General features: G+C 46.0%; 1 protein-coding gene across 10 annotated transcripts in view; it reads right to left on the bottom strand.

Moving 5' to 3' along the window:
* Window positions 1-25,593, bottom strand: part of LOC109890019 (girdin) — a 78,951-nt gene that overhangs the window by 13,018 nt on the left and 40,340 nt on the right. For all 10 annotated transcript variants that reach the window (XM_031823678.1, XM_031823682.1, XM_031823683.1 and 7 more), the window contains exons 5-23: window positions 22,454-22,512; window positions 21,495-21,578; window positions 20,322-20,462; window positions 18,750-18,919; window positions 13,294-13,375; window positions 8,520-8,678; window positions 8,196-8,342; window positions 7,840-7,984; window positions 7,307-7,485; window positions 6,104-6,241; window positions 5,366-5,680; window positions 4,452-5,207; window positions 4,024-4,154; window positions 3,718-3,856; window positions 3,217-3,402; window positions 2,916-3,077; window positions 2,034-2,311; window positions 1,542-1,685; window positions 1,023-1,209 (exon numbers count right to left, since the gene is read on the bottom strand). In XM_031823678.1, coding sequence (XP_031679538.1) covers window positions 1,023-1,209; window positions 1,542-1,685; window positions 2,034-2,311; window positions 2,916-3,077; window positions 3,217-3,402; window positions 3,718-3,856; window positions 4,024-4,154; window positions 4,452-5,207; window positions 5,366-5,680; window positions 6,104-6,241; window positions 7,307-7,485; window positions 7,840-7,984; window positions 8,196-8,342; window positions 8,520-8,678; window positions 13,294-13,375; window positions 18,750-18,919; window positions 20,322-20,462; window positions 21,495-21,578; window positions 22,454-22,512 — 3,602 coding nt within the window. The remainder of the gene's footprint in view (window positions 1-1,022; window positions 1,210-1,541; window positions 1,686-2,033; window positions 2,312-2,915; window positions 3,078-3,216; window positions 3,403-3,717; window positions 3,857-4,023; window positions 4,155-4,451; window positions 5,208-5,365; window positions 5,681-6,103; window positions 6,242-7,306; window positions 7,486-7,839; window positions 7,985-8,195; window positions 8,343-8,519; window positions 8,679-13,293; window positions 13,376-18,749; window positions 18,920-20,321; window positions 20,463-21,494; window positions 21,579-22,453; window positions 22,513-25,593) is intronic.

Genomic DNA, 25,593 nt, shown 5'->3' with positions numbered 1-25,593 from the left:
AGTTTCTTTTCCATGGTTGTATGTATTACATGGGCTGTGCCTTTTGCAGTGTGTGAATCGTTGTCTGACACTCTTTAAGCCTCATAGAGCTCAGTGTTGAGAAACCAGCTGTGTATCCCCAGGCACAACTACTCAATCAGCCTTCCTTTCCAACAGACAGATGTCAGGACAGTGGCCCAATATCAGCTATGAACACTTCCATAACATGGGGGCATATTTACCAAGAGTTTCCTGTGATAGAGTTGGGAAATATGTGGAACATGCAAATTCCAATCTAGTCGGTCTGTGGGAAGGGGGTGCAGATATTGCAGTTCCTCACACTGGTTGGTAAGTGGGAGGTAGAGAAGTGGGGTTGAGGGGTATGTAACCGTACCTCACACTGGTTGGTAAGTGGGAGGTAGAGAAGTGGGGTTGAGGGGTATGTAACCGTACCTCACACTGGTTGGTAAGTGGGAGGTAGAGAAGTGGGGTTGAGGGGTATGTAACCGTACCTCACACTGGTTGGTAAGTGGGAGGTAAAGAAGTGGGGTTGAGGGGTATGTAACCGTACCTCACACTGGTTGGTAAGTGGGAGGTAGAGAAATGGGGTTGAGGGGTATGTAACCGTACCTCACACTGGTTGGTAAGTGGGAGGTAGAGAAATGGGGTTGAGGGGTATGTAACCGTACCTCACACTGGTTGGTAAGTGGGAGGTAGAGAAGTGGGGTTGAGGGGTATGTAACCGTACCTCACACTGGTTGGTGAGTGGGAGGTAGAGAAGTGGGGTTGAGGGGTATGTAACCGTACCTCACACTGGTTGGTGAGTGGGAGGTAGAGAAGTGGGGTTGAGGGGTATGTAACCGTACCTCACACTGGTTGGTAAGTGGGAGGTAGAGAAGTGGGGTTGAGGGGTATGTAACCGTACCTCACACTGGTTGGTGAGTGGGAGGTAGAGAAGTGAGGTTGAGGGGAATGTAACCATACCTCACACTGGTTGGTAAGTGGGAGGTAGAGAAGTGGGGTTGAGGGGTATGTAACCGTACCTCACACTGGTTAGTGAGCTTGGTGGAGGTGATGTCCAGCTGCTGGTACTGCTCTTTGAGTTTGGAGAACTCTGCCTCCATGCGGGTCTGTTCCAGCTTGGCACCGTTCATCTGGCTCTTCAGGTTCTTATGGTCGGCCTGCAGGCCCTCATTATCCTTCACCAGCTGACGGTGTGCCATGTTCAGCCTACACACAGAAACATCAGAATGGGTTTCAAACAGCACATTCTTTACTCATAGCCCCTGGCACAGGTCAAACCACAAACCAAACCATTCACTAATTGACGAGCAAAATAACAGCTAAATGGTTAGTTATCTAATTGTAAACTACCACTTAAAATGTCTGCATACTGCCACTCAAAACAGACTTTCTTTTCCCTCGCTCTCAAAAAATCTTGTTACACAGGTTTCTCCTCAGCTGGATTGACAGTTTAGGGATGTTCCCTTACACCCCAAAGTAAACCTCAGGGCACACCCCCCTCCCCCTCGGTTCCTTATACATACAGTATTCAGTTTAACCTTTCATTCTCCTCCTTCAGTTTGTGGTAGTCTGCAGCCGTGGCCTCGTGGCTCTTGTTCTCAGACAGCATCTTCTCCTGCTCTGACTTCAGCTGTTTCTCCAGCTCCTCCAGCTGATCCTTCTGCCTCAGCAGCTGGTTATACCTGTAAATACAGTACTACCTGTTAGTGAACAGCAGCTGGTTATACCTGTAAATACAGTACTACCTGTTAGTGAACAGCAGCTGGTTATACCTGTAAATACAGTACTACCTGTTAGTGAACAGCAGCTGGTTATACCTGTAAATACAGTACTACCTGTTAGTGAACAGCAGCTGTGTGTTTACACACGTCTCTGACTTGAGTGCTGTGTAATGGTAGAGTGGAGGTGAATGCATAATAAGACTGTCGTGCACGTGTGTGTTTGGCCATGTGTGTGGTTAAGTGTGTGATGGTAGGCCAGCTGTGCTACAGTATGCATTAAGCACATAACAGTGCCAGTAGAAACCCCACCTGTCCTCCAGGTCTCTGTGCTGTGACTCTAGACTCTTGTGGGAACTTTTCAGGCCTCCATGTTTGCCGATGAGGCCCTCGTACTCGGAGGCCTGTCTCTCATGCAGGGCAGCCAGTTTCTCATGGTCCCTTAGCAGCATCTCATAGGTGGACCTCAGGTCTTCCCTGTCCCTCATCGCCCCCTCCTTCTCGTTCTCCGTACTGGACTGCTGCGTCGCCAGTTGGGCATTCTGGGCCATGAGAGCGCCACTCTGGGAGTTCAGCGTTGAGTTCTCAACCTAGGGGGGAAAACAAGACTTCTGATTGGACGATCTGAGCAGTCTGAACTCAATCAGAAAATGCCCTTAACTATAACAGTTTCTTCAAGGGTTTTGTCATGTCCTGCTAGGAATAGCAATAGATTAGATTCACTGATTATGTGAAAACCAGGGTAAGAACCCCACAAAATAATTTGAATAGACACCAGTGTCACTTCTGAACAACAGGGGGCACTGTGTACGCAGCCATCCTGACCCTCTAGTCAACTCTGATGGTTGAGACGTTGCATGTCCTTGTCTGATTTGGATAGACATCAGTGGTCAAATGTTTTTTTGCCAGTACAAATCACAAGCACAGACATGTTCAAAGTTGTAATTAGTTTTGGCTTGCAGCAGAATGCAAGATTTTGTTGATCCGCTGCCAAAAAATACATCAAAATAGATGTTGTGGAGCAAAGCTCAATGAGAAAGGAATTATCTCTAGCCACGGGGCAGAGTGGAGAGAAGAGACACGCTTGGGGAGAGTTTAAACTACAATACAGGCTATAGATGCAGTGTAGACAAGGCCAGAAAACAGAGTTCAGGGCACAGCAGTGAGGGAGCAACAGAGGGAACCCGGGCTTACCTGGAGTTTGGCGTTCTGGGTCTGTAGTGTGGTGTTGTTCTCCTGTAGAGATGCAGTCTGTCTCTGCAGAGCCAGAATCTGGGCCTGCAGGTTACTGCTCTGGGTCTCTAGCTGCTTCAGGTTGGTATGCAGGGCCTGCTTCTCTGCCTGGAGGGTGGCATTCTGGAGATGGCATAGACAGACAAGATATACACAGGCATTATTTATATGCAGAGTCCTTCACACTTCAGTGACACATCACTGTCACATGCAGTATCTAAGACAGCTGTTTTGAGTTGTTCATTAGATAGAGTGTACTCACGTTCCTCTCCACCTCAATGAGGCGGTCTTTGACCTTGAGCAGTTCCCGGGTGGTCTCGTGGCTCTCCTTCTCCCACTTGTTGACGGCCTGAGAGTCCTCCCTGTCCCCTCCTCTGGGGGGTGAGCTCTGCACCATCCTCTCCTCCTCCTCCTCCCTCTGTCGCAGGGCCTCATAGTTTTTCTTCACCTGGAAAGGTCAAAGGGTTAAACCTCCATCCCCCCAAATCTTCTAAAGATATACTGTTCTCTGTTCTGGCACCCCAGCAAGGGTTCTAGTTTTCGTCACAGAGTTGAAAAACGTGCTGTGGAGACTAACTGTTTTCCAGGCTCCTGGTGCCTCAGGAATTGATAACATAATGAAAAAGGAATGAATACATAATACATGGCCTCAGAAGCATTTCAGCGTTTCTCTGAGTCATGTGTTAAAGAACATAACACAGAATCTCTCGGGGATAATGTTTTGGTCTTCTGGACTGTTGTAATGTATTGTTTGGGAACTAACAGTTTTAAGCTCCTGGCGCAGTTGTTGGTTGAGGTTAGAGGACTCCTGCAGTCTGGCCTCCAAGGCAGCTATCTTCTCCTCCTTGATCTCCAGAGAAGACTTGAGAGTGGACTCTAGCTTGAACTCCAGCAGCTTGTACCTGCAGATAAGGGACATTCACAATCATTAAAGACCAAGGGTCTTCCCTGGAAAAAATTCAAGGTCTTGACAGTGTATTGATTGGCAGAGTACCTACTATGAACCTTCATCGATGTGGTACCTTTGAGCAGCAGCATAGTGGTTTGTGTGTGTGTGTGTGTGTGTTACCTGTCGTCGTCAGAGCTCTGCTCGGCCTGCAGCAACCTCTCCTTGTTAAGGCCTATCTTCTCCAGCTCGTGGGTCAGTTTCTCAAGATCATTGTTCATCTGCTGAGTCCTCAGTTTCTCACTCACCAGTTCCTGGAACATCAAACGCCAACCCAGAATCACTTTACATTTGTAATCCCTACACCCCAATCCTTTATTAATGAATAATATAATCTTATGAGGCACAGTGGAGTTCCAAGTTTCTGAAAGTGTGTTGACAGAGTGCTCTGGTTCTATTACTTCGTGCATAATGCAGGAGCAATGACTGTAAGAGAACTTTATCGATCATCTAAATGCACATTTGAAGCCTTATGGGCATTCACCCAATGCATTACAATATATCTCCAAACATTACAACATGCCTCTCTGGGGTAGTAGCGACACCATTACCTCTCGCAGAGTGACCAGGGTCTTCTTATCTATAGTGGCCTGTTTGACCAGCTCTTTGTTCTCCTTCTCCAGGTCTTTAAGGCGGTTGCAGGAGTCCTTGAAGGAGGTCATCTCCTTGCCCAGTGAGCGGTTCTCCTTCTCCAGGTGGCTGATCCTCAGGTTGTCCTCGTCCAGCTTGGAGTCCCTGATCTCCGCCTGCTGTCTCAGCCTCTTGTTTTCCTTCTCCAGCTGCTTCTTGTCCTTCTCCAGCTGAGAGCTCTCCTGCTCCAGAGTCTTATTCTCCTGCTCCAGCTGCTCCAGACGTTTGCTGGAGATCTTCAGTTCCTCCAGGCTCCTCTGCAGACTCTGGTTCTCCTGTTCTACGTCCTGCAGCTCCCCCTCTAGCTGCTGGATCTTGCGGCTGCTGTTCTCTAGGGATTTCTGCAGCCGCTGGTTCTCTGTGTCCAGGCCCTGGTAGCTCACCTCCAGCCTCTCCGTCTTCCTGGAGGAGGCTTTGAGCAGCTCCAGGCTTCTCTTCAGCTGGCTCCTCTCGCTCTCCAGCTCCCGGTTCTCCAGTTCCAGCTGAGCCGCCTTGTTCCCGGCCGAGCGGAGCACCTCTGCAGCCCTGCGGAGCTTCAGGTTCTCCTCGTCCAGCTGGGCATTCTCCTTCTCCAGGGCCTCCAGCTGGAAGGAGGTGCTCCGCAGGCCTTCCACGTTCTTCTTCAAACGACGGCCCTCAGCCTCAAGCTCTGCGTTCTCCTTCTCCAGAGACGCCACCTGATGATTTGAGAGAATGTGGGAAAATGTAGCAATTAATAAATGCTCCTCATTCAAAGTCCCATCTACTGTATATGATGGGGACACAGAATAGACAGCAGGTACACAGACAACTAGAGGTGAACTATACAGCCACCAATGCATGCAGAGAGGCAGACCTTGTCACAGGTGATGCCCAGGCTGGCTACTCGCTTCTGCAGGGCCTCGTTCTCCCTCTCCAGCCGCTGCGCCTCCACCTCCAGCTCCTCTGTCCTCTCGCCCTTCTCCTTGTACACCGCCAGGTCCTTACGCAGCTGCTTACGCTCAAACTCCAGCTTGTTGAGCTTGGAGCTGGTCTCCCGGATGGACTCGTGCAGCACGCGGTTCTCCTTCTCCACGTCTTTGACCCGCGCCTCAGGGCCCACCTGGGAGCGTTGCCTCAGCGACGAGACGGTATTGGTCAGATGCTCGTTCTCTTGCTCCAGGCCTTTCACCTGGGACACGACATAGAGGACGTCAGAGTGGCAGTATGGTAGGTCAACTCAAGTCATGTTTCAGTATGGTGTTAATATGAAGAGAACCCTGAGTCTTTCCTGAATATGGGAACTGAGAAGACTACACCTAGGGTCCTGATTTCTTCCTAGTTAACGCTGTAGTGTAGGTTCACCAGAGATCTGGCTTGTATCCATGTCTTCTCACTGTAAACATCATCAATCTAAACACCCTGTGACCTCATTACACTCTGTCTGCTTTATCCCCCAAGCCACACAGAGGTCTCCAACTAGTTGGGAGAATGCAAGCACAAAGACTACTCGATCTGGATACATAGGTAGTAATGTCATTTGGAGACTCTTGAAACCAGACCAGATCAAAACAAATTCAGTCCCTCGACCCACCATGTGTGTGTGTGTGTGTACCTGTCTCTCAGAATTCTCCCTCAGCGTCTCCAGGGTTTTCTCCAGCAGAGCCTTCTCCTTCATCAGGTCGGTGCCAAGATGCTCTGCACTGTGCAGACTCTCCCTTTCTGTGTTCAGCTCACTCTCCAGCTGCACCAGCTGCAGGCACACACAGGACACACACTGTTACCATGACACCCAGTCACTTAGATCACAGACACAATGAGAGTGTGCAGTACAGGCAGGTGCTTGTCTACCATACCATTACCCATCACAGTTGGGCACCATTCTATTGGGATTCGGTCACTGTTAAATTGAAGAGCCTGTTTTTGAATTTTAATTAGCAAAAATAAAACTGAATTGACGCTGATTATGCTATTTATATTTCTCTAGTCACAGTGGCAGTGTTGTGATACATGTCCTTTATTAAAGGGATTCGTAAGCAGGTCCATATAAAGCCCTTCTGATGAATCTTGCACAAGCCTTGGTTTGTGCAAGCTGGAACGGCTCATAGGAGCCGATCTCCTGTTTCTGTAGCGTGAGGCAGCTTGATGTACAAGTACACCCCCTGGACAGGATGCTGGTCTACAGGGTGAACTCTTCACAAGACAGACTGATTATTACTAATCATATCATAGATATCCCACAAGCACCTAATTCTGTCAAAGCGGCTTAACTCAAAACTGCCTACGTATTTCTCATCTACGGGCAGCCAGTTAAACTGCCAGTTAAACTGTTATTGTACAAGAGCTCCTGCTTGGATTCACTTTAAAATGGGCTCTCATAAAGACCGATCCAGTGGTGCTGCCTAACACAGTCTTACCTCTTGTCTTTGTTTGAGAAAGGCACATTTCATGCATTCTATGCGGAGAGCACAGAGAAGGCTTAAGTGTCTGAAAATAGCAGAGAGTTAGCTTATGGAGTGTCATTCAAGTGTCAAGTCTGAGAGAGAATAAGAAACGGTCTTCAAGAATTACTCTGTTCTTTCAATTCCCTCTGGTGTCATGGAGCTAAGGGGCCTGAAAGCCAAGTCCTGGGGTGAAAACTAGGGGGCTGGAACAAGACGCTACTGTAGGGGTAAAGAGCAAACAGCCATTGTTATGTTGTTGATGCAAGGAACAAGTGTGGAGCCCATGTTGAGTGGGCTAGAGAAGGGGAAATGTTCAGGAAGCAAGTGAGTGGAATTCAGTATATATTCTATACAAGTATAGAAGCTGCTCTGACCCTCTGGGTGAGCCTCTGGTTCTCCTTGTCGGCCTTGAGGAGACGTGCAGGGACGTGTTTGCTGGCAGAACCTCTCAGCTCCTCCACAGTCTTCAGCAGGGTCTGGTTCTCCTTCTCCAGCTTCAGCAGCCGGCTGGATGTCAGCTCATTCACCTCGTGGCCCAGGGACTTCTGAGGCACTGCACAATGAAACCATCTATGGTTAGGCACACAACAACATACTGTATGCAAATGCTACAGGTTCTGTTATAGTGGTAAGAGGTCCCCCAAGGGAAGAGGAAGTATGGAATATCCCTAACTGTAGTTACTGACAGGGTTTATCCTGATCCAAGACCAGTTAACCCCATTAACATTGTTCCAAATCCAGGCCCAGTGCTAATCTGGGTCTTGGAGTCATTGAATATTAATTACAGGAGTTAGTCATGTGTAGATAAACCCTGTCCAATCTGTTGTGTGTGTATGAAGGACCAAAGCCAGGGCCAGGGTTGGAGCCAGAGCCCCAGTGCTGAGGGCTGCTGCTCCAGGCTGCTCACCCTCTGTCAGGTCAGGGGTCATGGAGAGCTGCTGTAGTTCCCACCCCAGGTGGAGAGACTCGTCCATGCTCTGTTTCTGGGCCATCTCCAGGACTAGGTTCTCCTCTAGCAGCTCCTCAATACGCTTCCTGTCCATGTCCCGGTCCTAACAAACACACAGACAGACAACATACACACGACACACTGTCAGACGGCTCCCCAAAAGCTAAGCCTTACAGTATAGTATGGGCATTCATCAGAGATGACCTACAAGATGGCTCCAAAAAATGAGCTTGTAAAATCAGTCATATCACTATGTCTGTTTGATTCCTCTGATCCCACACACAAAACACACTCAGTTTCCCTCTGTCCTTTACCATTTCCATGTCGTGGATCTTGGATTTGAGCTGCAGGCTCTCTTTCTCCAGCTCGTGGAGTTTGTCAGAGCGAGCCCTGGTTCCTTCCAGCTGGTCCTCTAGCATGGCCTTGGTCTCCAGCAGAACCTGGTTGTCCTCCTTCAGCTCCTGTAGGACCCAGCAGATTTCACACATACGTCAACCACAGCCATATCACTACCACCATCCCCACTACCACGCATTCAACCAACATTGGGACAACAGGTCAATACATTTATGTTCCACCCAATGAATGCTTCACTGACACGTCAAGCTTGTTGGGTGCTATTTCTTTGTTTGGCGTACCTCTACTCTGGCTTTGTAGAACTCAATGTCGTAGAGCCTCTCCTTGTAGCGTCCCACTTCACTCTCCAGCTTGTCCACTCTGACGGCCTTCTCCCTCAGAGCGTCCAGCTCGTCACGATATGCCCTGGCAGAACGGGCGTCCGACAACAACTGCAGGCTCTGGAGGGGACAAACGAAACACTACATGTCAGTGTCACACTCATACAAGATATTTGTTTCACACGGACTCCCACTATATACATGCATTGCGCCGAGCATTATTCATATTGGTAAACAAACACGCCATGGACTGTATAGGTGGACACCATATAGGTAAACACACATGGCAGTAATACAAGGAGGCAGGCTGAAGCTCCTCTTAGTCAATAGTGTCATGAGTCAGTCATCTTCTCTGGAAGAGGGATTTGAAATTACCCCCCCCCACACACACAATAATAAGCAGCTCTGCCATGTTGTTGTGGTGGGCCCTACTCCCTAACGCTGCAAATTATGTTTACAACAAAGACAACATCTAAGGGGTTAGCCAAGCTATAAATAGCTCAGCCGCTAATTGGTTAAGGGCATTAACCTAATGATTAAGAAAGTAAAACAGAAGGTGGTGGCAATGGTTTGATGTGTTGTACAACTCTGAGGGCAGTCAGGACACCAGAGGTGACATGAGGTCTCATGGGTGGAGCTTTGGTCTAGTGGTCTGGGCCAGCTTTGTGTGACACATCTGGCATAGCTCAGCAGCACGGTTAGTGTATCGCTTATGTGTGAAAGTGTGTAGCTGGAGTTCAGGAGAGACACGTTGGTTCATGGCAGACAGATACTGTAGTGTGTAGCTGGAGTTCAGGAGAGACACGTTGGTTCATGGCAGACAGATACTGTAGTGTGTAGCTGGAGTTCAGGAGAGACACGTTGGTTCATGGCAGACAGATACTGTAGTGTGTAGCTGGAGTTCAGGAGAGACATGTTGGTTCATTGCAGACAGTTACTGTGGTGTGTAGCTGGAGTTCAGGCGAGACACATTGGTTCATGGCAGACAGATACTGTAGTGTGTAGCTGGAGTTCAGGAGAGACACGTTGGTTCATGGCAGACAGATACTGTAGTGTGTAGCTGGAGTTCAGGAGAGACATGTTGGTTCATGGCAGACAGATACTGTAGTGTGTAGCTGGAGTTCAGGAGAGACATGTTGGTTCATGGCAGACAGATACTGTAGTGTGTAGCTGGAGTTCAGGAGAGACACGTTGGTTCATGGCAGACAGATACTGTAGTGTGTAGCTGGAGTTCAGGAGAGACACGTTGGTTCATGGCAGACAGATACTGTAGTGTGTAGCTGGAGTTCAGGAGAGACACGTTGGTTCATGGCAGACAGATACTGTAGTGTGTAGCTGGAGTTCAGGAGAGACATGTTGGTTGATGGCAGACAGATACTGTGTATTGATGTATTAAGTGGTGTAATGCTGGTGCTAAGTCATGTGATGTGGTTTGGGAGCTCTGTCTGACATCAGCTGTAATTGACTCCCTCTGTTTACTCAGCAGTGTTGACATTCTGTGGCACACATAATGTCAACGCTGTAACACGTAGCAAATCATTCAAAAGCAGCGGTAAAATAACAATGTGGAGGCTATATACAGCAGGTACCGGTACAGAGTCAATGTGGAGGCTATATACAGCAGGTACCGGTACAGAGTCAATGTGGAGGCTATATACAGCAGGTACCGGTACAGAGTCAATGTGGAGACTATATACAGCAGGTACCGGTACAGAGTCAATGTGGAGACTATATACAGCAGGTACCGGTACAGAGTCAATGTGGAGGCTATATACAGCAGGTACCGGTACAGAGTCAATGTGGAGGCTATATACAGCAGGTACCGGTACAGAGTCAATGTGGAGGCTATATACAGCAGGTACCGGTACAGAGTCAATGTGGAGGCTATATACAGCAGGTACCGGTACAGAGTCAATGTGGAGGCTATATACAGCAGGTACCGGTACAGAGTCAATGTGGAGGCTATATACAGCAGGTACCGATACAGAGTCAATGTGGAGGCTATATACAGCAGGTACCGGTACAGAGTCAATGTGGAGGCTATATACAGCAGGTACCGGTACAGAGTCAATGTGCCGGTAAGTTGAGGTAATTGAAGTAATATGTACATGTAGGTAAAATTATTAGAGTGACTATGCATAGATAATAACAGAGAGTAGCAGCAGTGTAGAAAAGGGGGGGCAATGCAAATAGTCTGGGTAACCATTTAATACAGTTCTGTGCCGTACTGAGTTGTTATATATTCCTGTGCTGTACTGAGTTGTTCTGTATGGCCCTGTGGTGTAATGAGTTGTTCTGTATGGTCTGTGGTGTAATGAGTTGTTCTGTATGGCTCTGTGGTGTAATGAGTTGTTCTGTATGGCCCTGTGGTGTAATGAGTTGTTCTGTATGGCCCTGTGGTGTAATGAGTTGTTCTGTATGGCCCTGTGGTGTAATGAGTTGTTCTGTATGGCCCTGTGGTGTAATGAGTTGTTCTCTATGGCCCTGTGGTGTAATGAGTTGTTCTGTATGGCTCTGTGGTGTATTGAGTTGTTCTGTATGGCCCTGTGGTGTAATGAGTTGTTCTGTATGGCCCTGTGGTGTATTGAGTTGTTCTGTATGGCTCTGTGCTGTATTGAGTTGTTCTGTATGGCCCTGTGCTGTATTGAGTTGTTCTGTATGGCCCTGTGCTGTATTGAGTTGTTCTGTATGGCTCTGTGGTGTATTGAGTTGTTCTGTATGGCTCTGTTCTGTATTGAGTTGTTCTGTATGGCCCTGTGCTGTATTGAGTTGTTCTGTATGGCCCTGTGCTGTATTGAGTTGTTCTGTATGGCTCTGTGCTGTACTGAGTTGTTCTGTATGGCCCTGTGCTGTATTGAGTTGTTCTGTATGGCTCTGTGCTGTACTGAGTTGTTCTGTATAGCTCTGTGCTGTACTGAGTTGTTCTGTATAGCTTTGTGCTTTACTGAGTTGTTCTGTATGGCCCTGTGCTGTATTGAGTTGTTCTGTATGGCTCTGTGCTGTACTGAGTTGTTCTGTATAGCTCTGTGCTGTACTGAGTTGTTCTGTATAGCTCTGTGCTTTACTGAGTTGTTCTGTATGGCCCTGTGCTGTACTGAGTTGTTCTGTATGGCCCTGTGCTGTATTGAGTTGTTCTGTATGGCTATGTGCTGTACTGAGTTGTTCTGTATAGCTCTGTGCTGTACTGAGTTGTTCTATATAGCTCTGTGCTGTACTGAGTTGTTCTGTATGGCCCTGTGCTGTACTGAGTTGTTCTGTATGGTCCTGTGCTGTATTGAGTTGTTCTGTATGGCCCTGTGCTGTACTGAGTTGTTCTGTATGGCCCTGTGCTGTATTGAGTTGTTCTGTATGGCTATGTGCTGTACTGAGTTGTTCTGTATGGCCCTGTGCTGTATTGAGTTGTTCTGTATGGCCCTGTGCTGTATTGAGTTGTTCTGTATGGCCCTGTGCTGTATTGAGTTGTTCTGTATGGCCCTGTGCTGTATTGAGTTGTTCTGTATGGCCCTGTGCTGTATTGAGTTGTTCTGTATGGCCCTGTGCTGTATTGAGTTGTTCTGTATGGCCCTGTGCTATATTGAGTTGTTTTGTATGGCTCTGTGCTGTATTGATTTGTTCTGTATAGCTCTGTGCTTTACTGAGTTGTTCTGTATGGCCCTGTGCTGTACTGAGTTGTTCTGTATGGCCCTGTGCTGTATTGAGTTGTTCTGTATGGCTCTGTGCTGTACTGAGTTGTTCTGTATGGCCCTGTGCTGTATTGAGTTGTTCTGTATGGCCCTGTGCTGTATTGAGTTGTTCTGTATGGCCCTGTGCTGTATTGAGTTGTTCTGTATGGCCCTGTGCTGTATTGAGTTGTTCTGTATGGCCCTGTGCTGTATTGAGTTGTTCTGTATGGCCCTGTGCTGTATTGAGTTGTTCTGTATGGCCCTGTGCTGTATTGAGTTGTTCTGTATGGCCCTGTGCTGTATTGAGTTGTTCTGTATGGCCCTGTGCTGTACTGAGTTGTTCTGTATGGCCCTGTGCTGTACTGAGTTGTTCTGTATGGCCCTGTGGTGTAATGAGTTGTTCTGTATGGCTCTGTGGTGTAATGAGTTGTTCTGTATGGCCCTGTGGTGTAATGAGTTGTTCTGTATGGCCCTGTGCTGTATTGAGTTGTTTTGTATAGCTCTGTGCTGTATTGAGTTGTTTTGTATGGCCCTGTGGTGTAATGAGTTGTTCTGTATGGCTCTGTGGTGTATTGAGTTGTTCTGTATGGCCCTGTGGTGTAATGAGTTGTTCTCTATGGCCCTGTGGTGTAATGAGTTGTTCTGTATGGCTCTGTGGTGTAATGAGTTGTTCTGTATGGCTCTGTGCTGCATTGAGTTGTTTTGTATGGCTCTGTGCTGTATTGATTTGTTCTGTATAGCTCTGTGCTGTACTGAGTTGTTTTGTATGGCTCTGTGCTGTACTGAGTTGTTCTGTATGGCCCTGTGCTGTATTGATTTGTTTTATATGGCTCTGTGCTGTACTGAGTTGTTCTGTATGGCCCTGTGCTGTATTGATTTGTTTTCTATAGCTCTGTGCTGTACTGAGTTGTTTTGTATGGCTCTGTGCTGTACTGAGTTGTTTTGTATGGCTCTGTGCTGTATTGAGCTGTTTTGTATGGCTCTGTGCTGTACTGAGTTGTTTTGTATGGCTCTGTGCTGTATTGAGCTGTTTTGTATGGCTCTGTGCTGTAGTAGGTAGATTTGTCCTGCACCTCTTGCTGAACCCTCTTATTTTCAGTCTCCATGTTGTCCAGTTCCTGTCTGCAGTCCAGCAGCTGCTCACTCTTCTCCTCCCTGAGAGAGAGAGAGACAGGGGAGAGAGAGATAGAGGGAGATGGGGAAAGACAGGGGGAGAGGGAAAGCAAGCGAGGGGGGGAGAAGAGAGATCGAGAGACAAACATGAGAAACCAAGAGAGAGAAAGGGGGGAGAAGAGAGAGAGAGAAAAGATAGTGAGAGAGAAGGGGGAGGAGAGAGAGAAAAGAGAGAGAAGGGGGGAGAAAAGAATGAAGAGAGAGAGAGAGAGAGAGGGAGAGAGAGAGAGGGAGAGAAGGGGGGTTGGAGAGAGAGGAGAGAAGAAGAGAGAAAAGAGAGAGAGAAAGAGAAGAGAGGGAGAAGAGAGAGAGAGAACGGGGAGAAGAGAGAGGGAACAAGAGAGAGAAGGGTGGGAGAAGACAGAGAAGGGGGGGGGGAGACAGAGAAGGGGGAGAAGACAGAGAAGGGGGGGAGAAGACAGAGAGAGAAGGAGGGAGAAGACAGAGAGAGGAGGGAGAAGACAGAGAGAGGAGGGAGAAGACAGAGAAGGGGGGAGAAGACAGAGAGAAGGAGGGAGAAGACAGAGAAGGGGAGAAGACAGAGAAGGGGGAGAAGACAGAGAGAGAAGGAGGGAGAAGACAGAGAGAGGAGGGAGAAGACAGAGAAGGGGGGAGAAGACAGAGAGAGAAGGAGGGAGAAGAAAGAGAGAGAAGGAGGGAGAAGACAGAGAAGGGGGAGAAGACAGAGAAGGGGGGAGAAGACAGAGAGAGGAGGGAGAAGACAGAGAAGGGGGGGAGAAGACAGAGAGAGGAGGGAGAAGACAGAGAGAGGGAGAAGACAGAGAAGGGGGAGAAGACAGAGAGAGAAGGAGGGAGAAGACAGAGAAGGGGGAGAAGACAGAGAGAGAAGGAGGGAGAAGACAGAGAGAGAAGGAGGGAGAAGACAGAGAGAGGAGGGAGAAGACAGAGAAGGGGGGAGAAGACAGAGAGAGAAGGAGGGAGAAGAAAGAGAGAGAAGGAGGGAGAAGACAGAGAAGGGGGGAGAAGACAGAGAGAGGAGGGAGAAGAGAGAATGAGAAGAAGAGAGAGAAGAGAGAAGGGGGTAGAAGACAGAGAGAGAAGGAGGGAGAAGAGAGAAAGAGAAGGAGGAGAAGAGAGAAAGAGAAGGATGAGAAGAGAGAAGGGTGGGAGAAGACAGAGAGAGAAGGAGGGAGAAGACAGAGAGAGAAGGAGGAAGAAGAGAGAAAGAGAAGGAGGAGAAGAGAGAAAGAGAAGAGAGAGAAGGGTGGGAGAAGAGAGAGAGCGAGTAAGAGAGAAGGGGGGTGCAAGAGAAAAAAAGAGAGACATTGTAAAACACATTCACATATGTACGCATTTGAAAAACACCATTCCTCACAAACAAACCCATAACTGTCCCACACAAATATTTGTTTCTTATTTTCTTTAAAGTTGCCTTGAGACACTGGATTTTTTACTTAGATGTGTACCCAGTAGAAAGGAATCCATGGACCTTTCCTTACTGGGCCAGGTCAGCTGGTTTGCTTGTGGGTGTGTGTGGGTCGGGGGCCGGGGATAGGGTTATTTACCAAATGATACAAACATATTTCAACTGAAATATACAAAGTAGGACCACAAAAACAACCTACAAATGACCTCACAACCAACTTTCCATGACATGCAAATCTCTAACTGTAGAGCTGCCTTGCTTTGGTTCCACAGGCTCTTTATAATCCAGCAAATCCAGATAACATCTGGTTAATTGTGTAACATGCCAATAGATTCCTTTCTTCCCCATGTCTCTGACTAGACTGACTTCAGACCCCCTCAACCCAGCATGAGCAGCAAATAGAGCCCAAATCACAACATCAGGTTCTTCTGTTAATGGATTTGCTGTATTGTGACGCCGTAATAGACAGGCAATGCAACCTAAATGCAATTTGTATAGCCTCCTGCTGTTTATTTAGATGTGACAGCGACTCAGCAGGTTGGGGCTTGCTGAGGCTGAGGGAGGCCAGTCCTGCTGGCTGCCGGTCGGTGAGGAATGAAGAATGTGCCACACAGAGCCTTGAAGAGGACTGTGCATTCCTCAAATGAGCTGAGATGCTTTCCAGTCTCCCTGGTCCAGATTAGTGATCTCTACTGGGTCTGCTATTGGCTGGAGGAATTATTATCACTGTTCTGTTCCACACTTCCTGTGATGTGCATGTTGAAATCAGAGGCTTGAGCAGCTAGCTTTGAGAGTGGAATAAAACTCACGTTCTGCTGCTGTTGCTACAGCTGCTTTTGGTGAGCACAGGGTTCACGCACGCGGGCGCACACACACATTTCCAGTGTGTGCCTTGTGTGTCTGGAGCCCTTTAATCTCATCCCACAATAGATCATGTCATCAGACATTCAGTCTCGCCACAGCAGTAAAACAACTTTTCAACACCTTTCAGTGTTTCCCCCAGTTTCATTTAGGCGAGTAGATGACAGACTAGGCTCAACACAAAGCTGCTCATCCACTGTGAACCTGTGTGGGTGACAGCACTGAGCCTGCAGCAGCTCTGAGTCACTAACAACCGTGGTACCATGGTCTACCAACATTTTACAGTCTACCATTCACATTAGACAATGTGCCATACTGTCGTTCTACAGAACCTGACAGGATTGAGATTGCGACTGGGTCTTTAGGGGCCATATCGTCATCTATATCTACACAATATATTCCTGCATTCCTCTTAACACCAGGTTTTGTACTGAAGTTAAAAAACATGAAAATTAAGCATATTTTCTAAATATATTCTGCCGGAGCTATGGTCACATGGTCATTTTACTGTGCCCTCAGGAGGACCTTCCCTGGCAATCAGTAGACAGTAGAACACAGTGGATCTCTATGTATTGGGTTTAACAGAGAATTTCCCTCGAGTGTTGGTGCTTCACAATGTACAATGACCAGAAATCTGAGAAAAATAAGTGGAATTTAATAGATTTTGTGCTCTGTAGGTCAAAGACACATAAAGAATAACTATAATGCCCTGTCATGGAATCATCTGATCTGGGCCAAATCCCCAGACATCTGAGTCGGTATCAGTCGGAGACAGCATCAGGACTGGCCTGGGTGACAGGAGCCGTATGTGATTATGTATCATCTCCACAGGAGACTACACTATATGCACTCCTGCAGAGAAGCAGTCTGCAGCTTCTATGGCTGACACCATTTAGTCAACTGGTCCATTGTTCGGTCGATAGGCTGTTGGTCGACCGAGATTTAGCGGAGCGGTCGCAAATCTAAAACATGTTTTATGTCTGTTTGGCTCCTGTCTCAGTGGACTAATCCATTACGGAGGCCCAATGGATGGCACAGTCCAAGAAGAAGGGGAGTGTGGTTAAGATGCACAAGGTGCATCGCTCTCCAGAATGCCAATTTGTGCACATTCATTGTGTGAATTGTCTGTCCTTTGTTAGTGCCTATCAATTCCCCATTACATACGTCAGTATTACATTTACGGTTAATCCCCATAATTTCTAATCTACAATGTTTGTTTGGTTTCAGTAATTTCTGTTAATGCATTCAATATGTAATTATTACAGTCGTTTACTGTTTTCATTGTCGGAGTGGATACGTTGTTTGCAAGGCTTACAACCTATGCTACACTTGTGAGAAACAAGTTTGGGTTTATTTCATTCCATTTACGAGTGTTGTCAATTTATTCAGTGTCTTTTGTTTGGAGCTCTCCTGTCTATGTTGAGTAAGGATGCAGATCTAATTACGCATAGAAGTAGGCCAAATGTATAACTGTGCCAATGTGGGGATGTCTGATAGTATTTTTGATTGTCGTAATTCACCACCACTTGGCTAATGAGCTGTGGAGCTTCTCATAAGTATTTATTTTCTTCACCTCAAAAGTCTGTTATGAGAATGACAATAGTTCCTCCCTTTCAATAACCCCCGAAATGTCATGCTCTGATTTGGTGGAAACATCTGTGTCACTGCACGGGAAACGAGGACCCAAAATAATTTATATAATGTTGCAAGTTTGCTAGTGCAGGCTTCAGGCCGGACACAGGTGATAGTTGATACAATGTTTCAGGTTCGTTGCAGACAGGTCATGCGTCGCAAATGTGATTCATATGATATTTATTTTATCAGGATATTTTATACCTGCAATGTTTTCATTTGTTGGCTTTGTAGGGTATTATTTTTACCTATAGAAGTAACTTTTAGATTTGAATAATTTAGATTAACCACACGACAATGATTTGGAGATAAGAAGTCGTTATGCATGGAATTGTGCATATGAAAATCATAACTTGCACGCAGATCGGAAGAAATTGTAAGATAAATTGTAAACTTTCTACATGAAAAAGGTTTCCGACCCCTGGTGTAGCCTATTATCAGTTACTTCAGAATCTGCAAAGGTCAGCACCACCAGAAGGAGCGAACAGTTTTTTATTCTGGTTATCTTGAGGTCTGGCTCCCTCTTGAGTCATTTGTCCTAATTATTTTAGTGTGCTTAAAGCATCAGACAAGCTCAGTGCATTTTTTTGTTGGGTACAGCACTAGCAGCTTCACTGATATCTTCTGGAGTTATGATCATCGTAAAATGCCCGATACCTCAGAACTGGTTCGAATGCCAACAGCATTACTGGACAAACCATTTCAATCTTTTGATGGACTTGATGAAGAGAATCCACAGAGTCAGCAGCTTAGTTTGTGCATTCTTAAACACTTCCCCCTGAAACAAAGAAAGCTTATCGTAACAACCCCTCCCTTTCATAAACTGACCACTGGCCTTTGTCTCTGCCAAGGCTAATGGACTCTGAAGAGGAAGTTGATTATGACACTGCAAAAAGGTCGAGCACTATCACGCCAAAACAGTAGCATAGAACCACTTGCGTCTTATTGAGAGGCTGCAGGAAATGTTTTCTCCTCGAACAATACCCCTGACATGTAATGATTTTTAGCTCTGCAATTAGTGTCCTGCTTTTGCTGTTCTCTCCGGTCAGCGTTAGAGTGCTATATGAACTGGAAAACAGAGAACAAGATACTCCTCAAAAGACAGAGAGAGAGCTGAGTCACGGCTCCCAGCTCCAATGGCACACAGTTCTGGGAAAGCAGCAGGTGAATGTTTTATTTTATTTGACCTTTATTTAACTCGGCAAGTCAGTTAAGAACAAATTCTTATTTACAATGACGGCCTAGGAACAGTGGGTTAACTGCCTGAATGCAGTGTCAAATTTAGACACTCTGCTAGACAGTACATGGGACACCCACAGTACTTATAGGATACCTGTAGGAAGCTTACACAACTTCTGAGAACCAATGGTGTGTTTAGAGATCCAACAGACATTTTGCAGTCTACCACTACAGACTTACTCAGAAGGGCCAATGGGGTGCATACAGAGCTGGTGAAAGGCCAACGGGGGAACTTACAGCTCCTGGCGCAGACGTCTGATCTTGGCCTTGGCGTCGGCCAGCTCCACAGACAGGTGCTGCCGGCTCTCTGTGCGGCGCATGCTGGGCGAGTCGTTGGGCGACTGGGCGCAGAACGGCTGGGGAGAGTACAGTCCACAGTCCCTCTCCTGGGTCAGCTCCACGATGGTCTGGAAGGACACAACACAACTCACAGATCATGGCTATGATCATGTATCCTACACACATCATATACACCGAGTGTACAACACATTAGGAACACCTGCTCTGTCCATGACATAGACTGACCAGGTGAATAAAGGTGAAAGCTATGATCCCTTATTGATGTCACTTGTTAAATCCACTTCAAATCAGTGTAGATGAAGGGGAGGAGACAGGTTAAAGAAGGATTCTTAAGCCTTGAGACATAGATTGTGCCCTTCAGAGGGTGAATGGGCAAGACAAAATATTTAAGTGCCTTTGAACGGGGTATGGTAGTAGGAGCCAGTGTGTTAAGAACTGCAACGCTACTGGGTTTTTCACGCTCAACAGCTCCCGTGTGTATCAAGAATGGTCCACCATCCAAAGGACATCCAGCCAACTTGACACAACTGGGGGAAGCATTGGAGTCAGCATGTGAAACGCTTTTGACACCTTGTAGAGTCCATGCCCCAGAAAAATGAGGCTGTTCTGAGGGCAAAAGGGGTGCATCTCAATATACATGTTTATACAAAAAGTGTATACCTGAGACATGTGTCACGCTTTCCTTACTTGAAATGATCGGCCCAAGTCATCTAACAAATTGCTTACAACCGTGTTAGATCATTGATCACAATGATGGTCAAAGTAGTTGTCAGGCAGGGTATTGAAGATTGAGTATACTGAGGGTGTGGTTTGCACTACATAGTCTACCATATGTTGCGTCAGGCTGCCCTGCTTTTCTGTCTGCTCAGTCTGGGAGGTGTGAGCTTAGGGAAATGACTCCGATTAGGAAGGGCCTCTGAGGGAAGAAGCAGCAGCACCTAGACACCGGGACCAGTTACTGAAATGGAAACCCCAAACATAATGAAAAGCCAAGTACTAATTGGCCTAATGCTGTTACGGTTTAAAGGTGAATTGGGCTGGGTTTGAAGATAAGAGTGGGAAAAAACATTGGGTTTAAATGGTCTGTGAAAAAGAGAGGAAATCAAACAATATCTTCCCATCATCGTCATTTTAGTTCACCCCACTACCCTCCTCCTCCGTTTATAACCCAGTGGCCATGCAAGGAAATGGGCTTTTAATGAAGAGCGTCTGGTTTCCAGAGGAGATCTGGAGATCATTATCACCCCACCCCCCTCCCCTGTCCGCCCCCCTGGCCAATAGAATGCTGGGACTGCTGCTCTACCAGGCCATGGCAGTTGTATGGGTGGGCCATGCTTAATCAGACTGCTCTAGGTTCAACTCACACACATGCCATATAAATGCACAGACAGACACCATCCAGACTCTATATAGATTGTTAACAATTTTCCACCCTTCTTCATTAAGACAATCTTTTAAGTACTCTCTTGTGGGGTGAGTTAAAAATGCACCAATGTTTCAGACATGTACCTCCAGCTGGTCGTCTCTCTCGTCCACTATGCGTTTGAGATGGAAGGCCATGTTCCTGGAGAAGGAGTCCAGGTCCTCTGGGGGCAGCTCGCCCCCATCCAGCCACTGCAGGTCCACAACATTCTCCTGGTTGTGGGTCACCTTCAAAACAACAGCATAGAGTCATCTCACTCTGCCAGCCAATACACAGAGACCCAGAGAGCCAACTACTTTAACTCAAACAGCTGTGAAGTGTCTTTAAGCATGAAACACAGAGGATGCTGAAAGAATGCTGAAGGGTACTTATCACAGTAGGAGGACGTTCCTTCTCTTGCTAGAACAAAAGCGGTACCTGCTACGTGCTGACCTGGTAGCGACGACCCTACCGTTTCTACTTGTAGAATCGCAAACGCTCATCAGTGACCAACAACTTGACTTTGGGCCAATCAGAGCACACAAACCCGTACGTGGGGTAGCCAATACATTTAAAAAAAGGAAAGAGGGCATTTTCTGTACACCCACGGATGAGCCAGTCACACTTCATATGCAATGTAGGCTATGGGATGGTAGCTAGCTAAGTGCACAGATGCAATGCACACAACACTAAATACTTCCTCCAAGCTAGCTAACCACCGTAGCTAGAGTTGACATTCTAATTAAAATCACAATGGATTAGCTAGTTTCCATGAAACAGCTGCCTGTGTTAGCTGCCAAGTTAGTGCAGTGTCCTTAGCTAGCTAGTTATGTTGTGCTACACTGGCACTGGCAGTGTGGGATTATGGAGAGTGATTTGAAAATGTTTCTTCGTCATCTTGCTAGTTAGTTATCTAGCTGTGGCCATCTGGCTAGTATCAACAAGAGCTTTCTACAAAATTGCAACATTAGCGCAGCTAGCTTGGAATCTAGACCATAAGCAACATACACATTGCCAAACAACGCTAGCGTCACCTTCTGGTTAGGAGTATTTTAAGGCTGAATGTCTGACGACTTCCAAGGACTTTGCTGTGTGAATAAACAAGCGATTGACTGCCGATACTCTGTTCAGAGATGCTAAGTACTCTCTGGAGGCAAATGTTTGACTATCCTACTGGTGTGTCTGAGCTGTTACATAACTGGCCCAAAACAAACACAAGAGGTCTCAGGGTTTATGTTTTAACTAGATGCCCTCACAAAAATGTGTTTTTTTCCTCATACCTCTTGGATGTGAGATGCTATGGCAGCTTTTGTGTCAAAGTCTAAGGTCTGGATCCTCTCGATGTACTCCTCTTTCTTCTCACACTGCAAACAAAAATAAGCAGTTTGGGGTTAGGATGACAGTCTGGAGACTGAGTGGAACATTTGTAGAGGTCTTCCTGAGGTCAGCTTCCGAAACACAGGAGAATGGCCTGAGTTGTGATTGGTTGGCTTTAAGGAAAGCGATGTCTGAAGGAATGTGTAGGTATTCTCTTAGTATATTATTTGGTAACCATGCGTTGTGAGCAGCTACTTTGTTCCTTCCTGTTGATGAGAGTAAGGGAGATAGGACTGTCCGCTTTTAAAAAATGCAGACATTTTGCAATAACTATTATTTTATATGCCTTTAACCTGTAATCAAATCATGATGGGAAAAAAAACATAGACTTCACACAGACAGATGAGACGGATACACATTTCCCTTAAGGAGTCTTTGAGAAGTAGCCTGTTCAGAGCCCCTGAACAGTGAGCTAAGTGTGAATGAGAACGACAGTGTGAGGTTAGCATCTCTCTTGCTAGGGCGCTGGTTATGTATGATGCATCGTCATCGTTACTCCAGCCAGGCTCAGGGCAGAGATAGAGACACGGGTCGGTTCAGGGAGCAGCCCCTCTGACCCCTCTCTGACCTGTTACCAGGACAGCCAGGACAGACCACCTGTCACAGTGCCAACTGCCGAGGAAGAGGAAACGGGGAACTAAAGCTAGTCTGAGTGAGAATGACAAATTTGACTCACATTACTCATATAAACTGTAGCTGTGTTAACACTTGTCTGAACAATAATGCTGAGGGTTATAGATGTTCAGGAACTAGTGAGTAAGAGCTACTTATAATAGTAGTAGACAGAGGGTTCATCCTACAGGAGTATGGTAATGGTAGACTGCTGACAGATGATTAAGGCGGTGACGAGTCTAAGACTTACCTGGACAGCACAGCCAAGCAACAGCAACAAAAGCTTCCTCATCTCCTCCAGTCCTTGCTCTGCAGACACAAAGAGATTGTCAATTAGCATTTTACTACCATTGATAACCATTATACTAGCATCGATTTGATTACACTTTTTACACATTTTATATTCGACTGTAGCTGTTAAATTTGCCCCTAGTTTCAAATCCATTTCATAACCAAATCCCATGAACTTTCGCAAAAGGCTAAAAAGATAACTGCCCCCGCGGTCTCACAGATTGGCTGCGTACTACAGCCACGAGATGAGCCATTCAGGTAACCCTATTACACACATGTAAAACCGGTAATGCTTGCTGTCCCCAACCAAAAAGACTGTACTCTATTTTTCAGCCATCCAATCCGCTAGGTATCATATGATGCCAAGCCACACATAGATGAAATGAGAAAACAGCTGTTAGGAAGCTCACCAAGGCTGAGGTAATAATCTGTAGGATTATACTGTAAAATAATGAGCCAGGTGGTTTTTTTCTCTCTCTGTGTGTTTGTGTGTGTTAAGCTCATCAGCCCCAGGGGTAGAGAGCGGAGCTGAGCCATAAACACAGATTACTAACAACAGGCTTAGACAACCAGGCATGTTTATTCAGAAAAAGGGCCACACAGCAATTATAACTACTGTAAATCCCCACCAGTAGATAAAACATCTTTACGGACAGCCATAATATCAATGGCAAGATCCTGTTGTAAGTGTATGCTATGGTGCATCCGTCTTCTCCATGTGGGTGCAGATGTTGGGTGTCTAGTGACAGCAGAGGTAGTGAGTTTAGAAGGTTATTGGGTGTAGCCTATACAATGGAATATACGCTTCCAAGAGGCGGTGATAAATGTACTGCTTATAGTGCCAAGTCCACTAATGATAAAAGCCATGATAAACATTAATCACTAGCAACACTTCAGCTGAGCTATATCTTATATAATAATATATTATTATTATTATATATCTGTAACGAATCAACAACTGATCGTGACACAACAGTTTCACCAATCCTAATGGCATCCTCTTTGAAGACAAGATTTATCTCATTCCATGTGGATTTCTTACAGATGTACACACACGACATCTAGAGGATCACACATAAATCTCAGCTAAACTAACAGGATGTTTTTGGCCCAGACTGAAGCACCATTAGTAATAAAAATAACTGTAACTGGCCTATATTTGCAACCTCCTCGGTCCAGAACAGGAACTGCCTCAGAATATCAATTGAGAGAAGTAGGTCTGTTCTGTCAGCAGTGCAACTACAATCACAGAAAGAGGGAAAAGTCGACATGTAAACGTGTGAACTTCCATTTTAAATGTTAAGGTCGCAGTGAGGAACTGAAATAATATTCTGATAGCCAGGATAAGGGTGGAACAGACGACGATTAGATGGTTTTAAGGCCCATGCTCACAATACATTATCAAAGCTAATCAATATCTATAAGGGAAATAGAGAGTAGCCGTTCTAGATTTCTAGTCGTAGTATAGAATGCCAGCAATAACAAATGCCTTCTAAATGCTGTTTCCTCTAACTGAAAGCCTGTATAGTGATTTAGAAAGGCAAATCTTCGTGAGCGCTAAAGATAAGGAGCAGGCAGGCACTGGATGAATAATTTAAAGAGGCTGACTGAACCAAGCATGTCTGAAGAGATAGCGAGAGAGAGTGAGAGTGAGCGAGCGAGCGAGAGAGAGAGAGAGAGATGGGGAGAGCAAGAAAGAGAAAGATGTGGCGAGAGAATGAGAGAGAAATAAAGAGGAGAGAAGGGGCAAGAAGAGAAGAGGAGGTTTAAAGTAGACGATGTCCCCTTGAGCAGCCCTGGCTCAGCAGACAGAGGGTTGGCTCCCCAGGCTTTGTTATCATAGTGCTCTACGTGCCTAGTGTGGTTCCTTCCCTCCTCCTTCCCTCCATCACTACACTCCCTTGTTCCTGGCAGGAAACTCACAGGGGCGCACAGACAGTGACGAACCCTTTAGAGTTGCATTCCTTCCTGCCCAGCTATTGTTCACAGGAACCTGGTGATGGGGGTTCTTCCGGGGAGCAGGGACCCAAGGCCTCTGAGTGACACTGGACCACACGTTTCCTCTGGTGGACACCAGTACAAGTCTACTGCGGCCCTGGCCTCTCTGTCATTTCATATCATCATATTAGTCATTTTCATCACAATGACAATATCTATTTTGTCAATGCCAATTGGCCCAATCACTGTTATTCACTATATCTATAATGTGGTCAGTATATCTACAGTATAGTGTGGGTCAGTATATCTACAGTATAATGTGGGTCAGTATATATATGTGGGTCAGTATATCTATAATGTGGGTCCATATATCTACAGTATAATGTGGGTCAGTATATCTACAGTATAATGTGGGTCAGTATATATATGTGGGTCAGTATATCTATAGTGTTGGTCCGTATATCTACAGTATAATGTGGGTCAGTATATCTATAGTGTGGGTCAGTATATCTACAGTATAATGTGGGTCAGTATATCTACAGTATAGTGTGGGTCAGTATATCTACAGTATAATGTGGGTCAGTATATCTACTGTATAATGTGGGTCAGTATATCTACAGTATAATGTGGGTCAGTATATCTACTGTATAATGTGGGTCAGTATATCTACAGTATAGTGTGGGTCAGTATATCTACAGTATAATGTGGGTTAGTATATCTACAGTATAATGTGGGTCAGTATATCTACTGTATAATGTGGGTCAGTATATCTACAGTATAATGTGGGTCAGTATATCTACAGTATAATGTGGGTCAGTATATCTACTGTATAATGTGGGTCAGTATATCTACAGTATAATGTGGGTCAGTATATCTACAGTATAATGTGGGTCAGTATATCTACTGTAATAATGTGGGTCAGTATATCTACAGTATAATGTGGGTCAGTATATCTACAGTATAATGTGGGTCAGTATATCTACTGTATAATGTGGGTCAGTATATCTACAGTATAATGTGGGTCAGTATATCTACAGTATAATGTGGGTCAGTATATCTACAGTATAGTGTGGGTCAGTATATCTATGTGGGTCAGTATATCTTCTGTATAATGTGGGTCAGTATATCTACAGTATAATGTGGGTCAGTATATCTATTGTA

This window comes from Oncorhynchus kisutch, linkage group LG4 (assembly GCF_002021735.2).
Source record: "Oncorhynchus kisutch isolate 150728-3 linkage group LG4, Okis_V2, whole genome shotgun sequence".
In the NCBI taxonomy this organism is placed as follows: domain Eukaryota; kingdom Metazoa; phylum Chordata; class Actinopteri; order Salmoniformes; family Salmonidae; genus Oncorhynchus; species Oncorhynchus kisutch.
This window is presented reverse-complemented; position numbering and strand designations above follow the sequence as displayed.